General features: G+C 32.0%; 1 protein-coding gene across 4 annotated transcripts; it reads right to left on the bottom strand.

Annotated features, from left to right (window-relative positions):
* Positions 1-861: 861 nt before the first annotated feature.
* On the bottom strand, positions 862-10,775 carry LOC104877331 (uncharacterized). Of its 4 annotated transcripts, none has more exons than XM_059734448.1 (4): positions 10,657-10,775; positions 6,160-10,447; positions 4,605-4,704; positions 862-1,534 (listed from the first exon to the last, which is right to left on the bottom strand). In XM_059734448.1, exons 2-4 carry the CDS (start codon positions 6,226-6,228, stop codon positions 1,035-1,037), a joined length of 669 nt encoding a protein of 222 aa, XP_059590431.1. In that variant the 5' UTR covers positions 6,229-10,447; positions 10,657-10,775; the 3' UTR covers positions 862-1,034. The 4 variants fall into 4 exon arrangements, with proteins under 4 accessions (XP_059590431.1, XP_059590433.1, XP_059590432.1 ...); XM_059734450.1 differs by having other exon boundaries at positions 10,624-10,774; XM_059734449.1 differs by having other exon boundaries at positions 6,160-10,539; positions 10,657-10,731.
* Between the last annotated feature and the right edge of the window lie 335 nt (positions 10,776-11,110).

Genomic DNA, 11,110 nt, shown 5'->3' with positions numbered 1-11,110 from the left:
GTAAACCACTTCAATAAATTCACAAGTTTGTGCAATAGTTTATGATTCTAAATTCTTTAATTTGTAACTTTATTATATTGTAAGAAAAATGTGTTTAAATTTTTTTTTTTTGTAACTTTATAGCTTTTTCTTTCAATTAATTTCTCCATTCAAATTTTATTATCTTGTTATAATCATGTTAGTAATTTTAAATATTTAATTTGTAGTTTATGAAATATTTAATTTTACTAATTTAATTTCTCTTAACCTTTTAGTATAATTAAAGAATATTTTTTTACTAGATTAAGGTAACCCATATTTATAGTCTTGAAAGTTTGTTGAACATTTGTAGTATAATAATTCTTAGTTTATTTTTATATTTTATAAAACCTTTTTTTGAAAAAATAATTTCAAGCATTCATTTCAAATATATCAATTAATTCAAGTTTCATATTGTATATTTTTCATTTAAGCTAGAGGCTTGTAAAAATTGGTAAGTTTCATTAATGGCATTTATTTTACTATCTGTATTTTCAATATTTTTCATATTTCATTCTTTATTAAATTAAATTAACATAATTACAGTTGCCATATACCCGTTCTAAAAATCATTTGTCATTAAGATTTTTATTCCACGTCATTATTGTATAAAAAAATTAAGAGAAAATACAAGATACAAAGAAACACAAAATACATAAAAATAAAATAAAAGAAAAAATAGTAAAAGAAAACAAAATTGAATTTAAGGTTAAGAAATTATTTGTACATTTAACCTGTTTCTCCTCTTTAATATGAAAACTAAATAATTTAAAATTGAATAAAATTTTAATTAATATTAATTATATTTAATTTTTCTATTGTATTTTCCATAATAAACCAAAATGAATAAAAACCTTCTCTTGACTATTTTTTTTTCTTTTCTTTTTCATAAAAGGAAAAGTAGCCTAATTAGAAAAGCAATATCATAAATAAAACAGCACAGCTAGACATGCATTTTGGAGTTTTCACAGGAAGAGCAAACATAAGAACACTCCTTTGTGCCGGAAGGAAACTTTCTAAGGCTTCTGATGACGGTTCTTACGCGAGCCCGATCCACGAAAACGCTTAGGAGGCATTTTAAATTTCTTCGGAGGCCCAGCTCTCTTGTTTCTCCAGTGTTCGGTTACCGTCTTCGTCTTCATCTTCGTCTCTGGCTGTTGGTCAGCCTGGACCTTCATGTTTCTCTCTGGCAGTTGATTATGGTGGGCATTTGAGACATCGGTTACAATAACTGAAGCATGGGATGAGGTGCGTTCGATTATCTCAACATCATCTATGCCCCAAATGCCTTTGCTGAAGTCTAAACCTCCATACAAACTGTCATCATCGTCATCCTCATCGTCATCATCATCATCATCATCACCTTTCCCCAAATTGGCATCTTCATTGTCAGAAGGTTGCTCTGAATTTCCTTCTTTATCATCAAAAGCTTTTGCAGATTCGCCTGCGTTATCATCAACAGTTTTGCCTTTGGAATCTGCTACAGCTTGAGAATCTTCATATGGGAGATTGTTGTCTGCATCACATAGTAGAGATCAGCTCAGGAGAAAGAAAAGATTTTAACAGAGCTAGAAGTGCTTCCCAACAAAATTAATTGTTTTGACAAACTTTTGAAAATCACATTCCTGAATAATCACTTGTTAATTATTCCAAAAATCATTTTTCAAAAGTGTTAAAGATTAAACTTCCAAATCGGTTACAAATATGAGCTAACTAACAAACTTCCAATCTCCATCATTGAACAAACGTATAAATAACAAGATCGTATAAAAAGAATAAAATTAAGGTAGATATGAATGAACAGGATATAAAATAATAAGACATCACACTTTTTGAAAGATAAGTAATTCCATAGTTGAATCTGAAAACAAACATCACAATTTAAAATAGAAGATAATCTTATTTCTTATATCAAATGAGTCTCAAATATGGTGGAATGTATGTACTGATTGTGCATAATGTGACACTGCGGAATAGATGTGCACAGCAAGCCAAAAAATATTTAGATTTCAACAATCCCCAACAAGAGAGGGAGAGAAAGGGGGGGGGGTGGGGAGATGAGAGAGAAAGCTGCAGCAGGCAGAAGGGAGCAATCCAGGAGGAGAAAAAGTTGTCCTAAAGAAAATGCGGGCAAATGATTTTTATTTAATAGGAATGAAATAATGAAACCACATTATCTCAGAAGTCTATAAATTACTGATTTAAGCTGAAGTGAAGGTTAAGCAATGACATGTAATGCAGGTGATGCAGCACAATTGATGCACCCCACAAGCCAAAAAATAATAAAGATTCAACTCATCTTCAAAATCCCCCGAGAGACATAGACAGAGTAGAGAGATTCTACCGCTTTGGAGTTCAACCCCCATAAAACAAAGAATTCAACAAAGAAATTTAGCTGAAAGATCACCCAAAAAAAAACAAAGAATTCCACCTAAAGAAATTTAGATTAAAGACCACATGCTCCAGTTTAGCTTGAGGACCACGAGCCCAATACCTTAAAAGTTCACTTAATATGCCCCCGGTTTCTGAGAATATGATGAAAAAAATATTTCATCAAATAAGAAGTCTCCATTTGGTGACTTAAATACTTTTCAAACTATAACTAAAACAACTAATATATAAATCATGATTCTGACAACTTCAATATTAAGTTAAATAAACAGAAAAAATATGACTTTAACCTACTAAGTTAAGTCTCATGTACTTAAAGAATGAATTGTCCCCCAATGCCTCAGAAAGCTGGAAAGAAACAAATACCACAAATCAATAGTGTGCATTTAATACCCTTAAAATTGGGCTAGAATTTCTAATCCAGTCAACAAATTCACTAAAATATTTGTTTACAATTTTCAAATTCAACTTGTCTCCCGGACCGGGGAGTCTCTTTCAATTCAATCAATCAAGGTAATACCTTTTTTTTTAAACCTATATTTTCAAGACATTGACGGCTATCTAGTTTCAAATCACAGTGATTTGAAACTAAATAGACTCAGGAACAAGTCGGAAAGACATGATGGGTGTAATATAATTTCAACTTGAGTATCAAAATATATAGTAGTGATTCAATCTCACAAAACTAGCACAAAGGAAGGGAGCAGCTCAGGGAGCTTTTCATAGCTTCCTCTAAATTCCATAACACATTGGAAAAGAATAAGGGATACAATAGCGATTTTATAATAAGTCAAACCAAATCAGCCCTTCATTTGAAGAAATGGTAAGATAAGATGACAAATTTTCCTTTGAATGCCCAAGAAGCTAATAAAAAGAAGGTACAAAACAATGAACTTATTTTTAATAACTAGAGTTGGGCAGAATTAAAAATCTTATTCATTCTTCAAAGTACTCCTGTGAATTATAGAATAACTTAGCAGTGAAAACTTTAGCAAAAACTATGTTAGTATTTGCAAATCCCAAAAATCTTTCAAGTTGACATGCTTCAAGTGATCAATTCACCATAGTTGGTTAAGGAGAAAGTGATCACAAGGAACAACATGAAATTAAAAATAATAATAAGAGAAAAGCCACAAAGTTTTAAAAAATTCAGGAAAAGAAGGTGAAAGATAGTAAAGATTTTTTTTTTTTTTTCTTGATAGGTGTGAATGATGATATATAAATGTGCACAAGTAGATAATATCAAAAGAAACTGGTGGAGAAGTGGCAAGTGAAATATGGGAAAATAACATTTTTTTTTCATGAGAAAACATGATTACTAAACCAAGGTTTCACCACCTACTTTCATGTGTCCCACATGGATCTCACAATAGGTTTCTCATTGTACTCATAATAAAATTTTCCTAACGTCAATTTCTTATACAAGTCTATAAAATTGAGAACTTCCTTATCAGTTATCACCCAACTAAGATACAAATGAAAGAAAATTAATAGAGGTAAACTAGTTAATACTTATTATTATTTTTTTAAAGAAGATGAACATTACTCTTGTCATTCTTCTCATATGATATTTTTACAAGACACCTTTTCCTAAGTCCTTAACATATAAGTCACTTTTTGATAAGAACAATTTTTAGCAAGTTAGCAACACAATGACACTTACAAGATACTTTTGCAACTCATTTTAAAACTTATAATGTATGGTAAGAGAAACTACTTAAAGTTACCACTTCTAAGAGTGGATTGGTGCTTTACAATGAATATTTAACCAAAAAAAATTGAAAAAAATGTAGTATTAACATAATATAAATTTAACTAGCATTCGCAAAAAATGGATAATAGACTTGGCAAAATCATTTATACAGGAAATCATTACTTTGGTATGAAAGAATTTGTGTGTTTGCTTTCTTGAGCAAGGCACGATAAACATAAACAGAACATTCTAGCATCCAAACTATGTATAAGACACAATCACATTCTGGGTTTTAGCAAAAGAACCCATGACCATGTAATCACAAAAAAATGGGAGCAAAAAAGCTAAGGTGGAAACATAAATGCATAGTAAACCACAGGACACACTAAGATACACACATATAACAATCTCATAGATTCTTTAAATGCACTGCACTGAGAACAGACGAAAAACAAAATTAAATAATCAATTAGTGAAAGATAAAGTATAAATTTTGACTTACTAGCAAAAAGAGGAAGCACATTTTCAGCATAACGCACATAACGAAGGAGATCTTTTTTTGTATGAAATGTCTGTCCAGTCCTCGTATTATGTGCCCAAACCTACAACACCCAAAGAGAAATGTAATCGGTGCATTTCTGGTGGCAATTATTATGATGACAAAGTTTCATGAAATCAAACATTTACTGCTTCCAAAAGTTATCTTGACCATAAAATATCATGTTATTACATCAAGCAACAGTGCGAAAAGCAACAGTAGGGAAGCAAATCAATTATCTATTGTTTTCTAGTATCAACACATCAAAAGAGTTTATAAAGGAAAAAGTTTTAAGAACTTCAAATGGTAAAAGTTACCATGCATAGAAAGTAGCAATTGTCTAATCCATTAAAAAAAACTTGTTAATAATGCCTTTTTAAATATCTATAGGGCCAAATTGCACTTGTGAGTTATCACTTGTAATAAAAAGTTGTAAATCATAATTCTTTTTCAACACAATATATACATGATATAAAAACCTACTTTTGTCATAGTAAATGATACCGATGTCTACAAGGCATCTAATTAATAAGTGACATTCATTTTTTTGGATTTTTAAACAAGAAAATTCCAAGCATTTCAAAGTTTCCTCCTATGTATAACATTTATCATGGGAAAAAACTTTCCGAACCCAAGTATCATGTTTAACTAGCATGCATTCTAGGTGTTTTTTCAAATAATGAATAGGAAAAGTAGGAAACTTCTAAAATTGTCCTCGGCTCTAGCAGTTTAGTTTATGAACAAGAGGAAAGAAGGAAATCGGTACAAATTTCTTAAATATTTCCCTTTCAGGCCAAATAGAGTTTTCTTCTTCAAAAAGGTTAGATTTGAAGGAAAATGTTTTAGAATAGTTAGACGAAACAACACACCAAGGGCTACAGGATTTCTACAATCGGGTTTAGGCTTTTTTAAAAAGAAAAACTAATGAAATTTATGGATTGTGTAAAGACTTGCTACTTGATGTTGATGAGATAAATATAAGAAGGTGTCACTTCAAATCTACTCATAAGAGGATTTTATTGCCATTGGACTCTCTCCCTCTCTCTATCAATTACTCCTCCTTCCTAACAACCCTAGATTTTGTGTTGTAAAAATTAGATCAAATTTAAACTTGGACAATCAAACTCAATTTTTCTATTCAACCAAGAAAATATTGATTTTCCCTATGCTTTCCTTGAATAAACCAATAAAATGAAGGATATTTCCCTTCTCTTCTCTTTCCTACCCTCCCTTTCTTATTTTCCAATCATTTCCCCTATTAAGTAAAACCAAAAGACTAGTAATTATAGGAGAATTTTTTTTTTTTTTAAAGGAATCAAAAGAGAAGCCAAATCTACCCAAAAAAAAAAAAACACTATTCAAAACAATCATACTACCCTAATTATTAAAATTGATATAATTAATGCAAATAAACACAAATCTAGAAACCCATGAAATTAATTCTAATAGGCATGGATGGTCTATAAAATCCTAGAAAACAAAAAATCTTAATTGAAATGCAATGAAAATGTCAGATTACCTTGCCGTTAGAATATTTCTTCAAGGTCCATCCTTTAGGAAGTGGATCTGGCCAATCTTCACCGTCCATTTACTAGAAATGGTGCTTAATCACACTATCTATTTTCTCTTCTTGAGTGAGAATATATGAGACAACCCAAAATAGCTTAAAAGAGGAAACAAATCTTAGTTTTTAGTGTGAAAAAATTTTTAACCTTAAATTGTTTCAAACAAGAGATCGAAGGATGAGGGATTTCTCATTTTTGAAATTGTTTCAAAAGCTTTAGATCGGCCTAAAATGCTTCATACAAGAGAGGGTAAGAGTGGGTGGGGGGCTATTTGTTTGAGGGTAAGAGATCAACACTATTCTAGATGAGGGAACCGCAATTGCTGAAGTTGGCCACCGCACAACCACCACTGTTGCTATCACAACCACGAATCGAAATCCATCACCACCATTGTCATAGTTGTCGCCCTCTTCGTCATTGTTTTTTCCGCCGCTCCTTGCCAATCACAATTGTTACCTTTCATTACCATGATCAGAGAATCACCCTTAGAGCTTTAAAGAAAGAGAACCTTGTTCCTATTCTCTCTTTATCTCTTTCAATTGCGGGAGTTTTGGTAGAAAGAGAGGGTTTGGGTAAAATAAGGAAAAGAATGCTTAGGGATTAAGCAATATTTGGTAAAGGGTAATTAGGTTAGGCTACTTGATTATGTAGAATTAGAGTTCAACGGGATTATTTAATTGGTGTTTTAGGCCTATTTAGTGTTTTTATTTAATTGTTTGCTTGTGGGCCTTTTTACTATGATCTGATATTTAAGAAGACATGGGCCTCTTATTGCTTCAATGCATGGCTTTGGGTTGAATATTTGGTGACATTCTACATGTAATATTGTGTGCAGTAGTTTCTTGGTACAATTATTTCTCCAATATTTGGTAATAACATTTTTACCATTTCTTCATAATTATTTCTTAGAGGTCACAGGTATCTATCTACAATTTGGTATTAGAGAAGGAGATTACAAGCCAATTGTTCAAGGTCTTGCATGGTTAAGGACCACTATTTGAGAAATTGTGTGGTAAAGGACCAAGAGATCAAGACGCTACAAAGATCATGATGGACTACCAACTAGGATGGTAGAATTGATTACATCTGGACCAAGCTTGTTAGTAAAGATCACAATGGTAGATTTTAGCATGAGTGGGCTCATCAATTGAGCAAACACAATTATAAAAATTGGGAAACCATAATTAAATCCTATTTAAAGGTCGTGATTTATGGGAAGTAGTTGGTGGAAGCAGCAGCATACCACTAAGTCCATGAAATGTTCAAGCCCTCAGAAAATGGAGAATTAAAACATACAAAGGTAATGTACGTGCTCAAGGTGACCATTGAAGGCAAGTTCCTAGAGCATGTCAAGGATGAAAACCACCCAAAGCGTCTTGGGACGTGTTAGTATCCCTAATGGAGAATTTACCTACTGTCATCCAAAAAAGAGTTAAACCCTGCACTCATCACCTTGTCTCTCAATTTGTTTCTTTTCAACATTTTTTTTCAAGCCTTTGTCATTCAAATATCCTCTCAAGAAGTTCCTTCTATCATCAAAGAAGTGGTTATGTGCGCACACCATAGACATGTTCTACTAATCAACTAGTTGATGTTCTCACCAAAGGGCTTCAAAGTTTGGCATTTCAACAAATGACTAATAAACTAGGAACGCACAACATCTTTCTTGAGGTGGAGTATTAGAAGAATTAAAGTTGGATCATTGACCATGTAATATAGTTTCCATGGTTAAGTATTGTATAGTTGTACAATATTATGTAGATACTAAAATTTTGCTAGAATTAATTTGTTTCCTTGTTTAAATTCTTTGTCGCCCTCTTTAGATTCTAGATTTAGAATTTTTGTTCAATATATAGCCTTGTAGCAATGCCTTAGAATCAATGATAAATAATTTTTTCCTCTCCATTTTCTAACTTCAACAGTCTTTTCAATCTTTTACAACTTTACATCTTTACCCTATTGTATATGGGGCATTAGAATTTCTTTCATTCTAGAAAAATGAAGCCAACAGTGCTCCCATGCTCAACATTCAAAAACGCTATGCATTATTGTATATGGTAAATCTTTTCTGGGTCTTCTCTTTCCTTCTTTGCATCAGCCTTGAGAATTAAATTAACAAATATTCATGTAAGCAAATGCACTACAATCATAGTGAATACTGAATGCAACCTCCCGCTGCATGGGACCATCAAGTAGCTTGACAATCCAACAATAGTAATCAAACTCACCTTAGATACTGCAACATAGCAGTATAGAATCTTTTCTTATGATTGAATTCTTCCTCTCCATTTTTTTGTGTACAAAATAAAAGAAGAGACACGACCTCATTACACATGAAGTATACAAAGAGAGCCACTGAAAAAAGAAAAATAAAAGAAAGCATATGCATGTATCCTTATCTTACAGGTTCCCTAAGAAGTCAATTAGCCCAAGAAATAAATATTTCTTCCTCTCCATTTTTTTGTGTACAAAATAAAAGAAGAGACACGACCTTATTACACATGAAGTATACAAAGAGAGCCACTGGAAAAAGAAAAGTAAAAGACAGCTTATGCATGTATCCTTATCTTACACGTTCCCTAAGAAGTCAATTTAGCCCAAGAAAGAAATATTTTCCATCATTAAGGTATCCCTAGATTATAAAAATTAACAGACCTTATAAAACTTTTTTTCATGTCCAAATCAATGCACTCAATATCCTCAAAAATCCCTCCATTGCATTCTCTTCACAACACTAAATTAAACATCCAAGCAATTCCATAAATATTCATAGAAGCACCCACGCAATTCTATATAAAGAAAACAATTAAGATAACATAAGTTGTGTGGTGTGCACGTGCATAAGGCAAAAATATGAAAATTGGTTGAGAATAGGAAAGGAGAAAAAAAAAATTCACAAAAGAAACTAATACACATTAACCATAAGACACATGTCACAAAAAAGTTTTCATCAACATTAACCGTAAGACACATGTCACAAAAGAAACTAATACACATCAGTTTCCAAAAAAGTTTCTATGTGAATTCCCACTACAATTAACTAAGTACTGATTGAAAAACTAAATCAAGTTAGGGCCATATCAGATAAACACCAATCTAGATCACGTAATATTTATTAATACAAAAAATCAAAATCAAAATACAAACAGAATATTCTTTTTCTATTTAATAGCATGTGTAGGAAAGCTTCTTGAATGTTAAAGACAATCTTTGAATAACATTACAGTGATGCAATTTGAAATTAGAAAGTTTCCACTTGAGTGAGACAAGATCAATAGGAAGACATGTTATTCCATCCAAAGCAATGCTGTCTCTTTTTTATTTTTTTGTGCTTTTCTCTATGTAGCTAATCAACTATAAATGACCATTAAGACTAATCACTAAACAGTACATAAACAGGACATTCATAAGAAGCTCAAACTTATCAATGAGCAATTTGAAATGTGTACACTTTTACACACATACCCTTCATCGTGAAAACTGCAACTGCCATGAATTAAAAGAGTAGTTATGAAGTTCTCAACCATGGTATGATAATGAAGTTCCAAGACATGCCAAAAAATCTTGTTTTGCAATATATTTTTTTTTACCATGAATACTTCCCTTGTAGTAGCATATTTTTGGTTCTAGCCATTGAGAGATATTTTACTGAGTTCTGACAGTAATACAATCACTTGCAGATATAGAGCAAAGAGCTAATATGTAAAATTATCGCTGAATACCAAATGTCGTTCCCAAATGAAGGAAAAGAAGAAAAACTTGGCAAACAATTAGAAAACCGTCAATAAGTACAAAGACAGATTTAAATCAAGAGTGACCTAACTTAGTCAAACTACAAAGCGAGCTTGTTTGTTAACCTAATGATCCATTCATATCCAAATCCACACACAAACACCTGTTTCTTGCCAATGCAAATTAGCTTAATCTATTATTAATCAAAACCACAACTAATTAATTGAACATTAATATAATGCATTTACTAAAATTAATTCCATAATTCAAACTGCAGATATAATAAACGGACACAATTAAACTAATTCAATTCAATAATTTTGCTTTACCGCAATTGATTCACCAGTAAGATAAAGCTATAGAAAACGAAAATGCGTGTGTAGAGTATGGAGACTTATTCTATTTGGAGAAGTGGAACATTCAAGAGAGCGAGAGAGGCGTTCCTGTTCTTTCCCTAAAGTTTCCAGCGATCGGAAAGTTGTGCTTTCTGTATTGATTTTCGTTTGCTCGCTGAGAAAGCAAAGATAAATGAAACATGAACTCGGAATATTGGCGCTGAGAAATCGGGAGCAAAGAAAAGAGAGACCGAATTTTATAACTGCCTGTAAATCCCAAACCAGGTATAAGAATCCGAATTTTCTTTTCTTTTCCCGATAGCCAAACGAAGGTACTGTTAGGGCTTTTACTCGTGGAACAGTTGAACCAAACCGAAAACGCACCGTTTTGATCTCTCAGTAGTCCCGATCTGTTTAAGAAGGCCATTGGTCTTGTGCCAAGATTGCTCCCGAGTCCCGACTTTCTTAAGATCATTAGTATTGCCTATATCTAAAATCTCGCAACTTCAAAATTGAAATAAATTTTGTCTAATTTAACAACTTTTTTATGCTAAAGTGTCATTATTTATTTGTTAGAAAATACCATAGTAGTAATAATAATAATAATAATAATAATAATATGTGGACCCCGCATTTCGCTCGCTCAATGCGTTTCCCACTCGATGGCGAGCTCGATTTTTATTTTAAAAAAATTGATTTTTATTGATTATTTGAAAATGATTTGAAGTCGCCACTTATTTTTGTTTTTTAAAAGAGTAAACAAAATAAGAAAGAAAACCCTAAGTGCGACTCCTTATTTTGGAAAAGGTGATCTACGAAAAACCGGATCGGGTTCGGG

Source organism: Vitis vinifera, chromosome 18 (genome assembly GCF_030704535.1).
Source record: "Vitis vinifera cultivar Pinot Noir 40024 chromosome 18, ASM3070453v1".
Lineage (NCBI taxonomy): Eukaryota > Viridiplantae > Streptophyta > Magnoliopsida > Vitales > Vitaceae > Vitis > Vitis vinifera.
The sequence above is the reverse complement of the archived record's forward strand: the minus strand, read 5'-3'. Positions and strand labels throughout refer to the sequence as shown.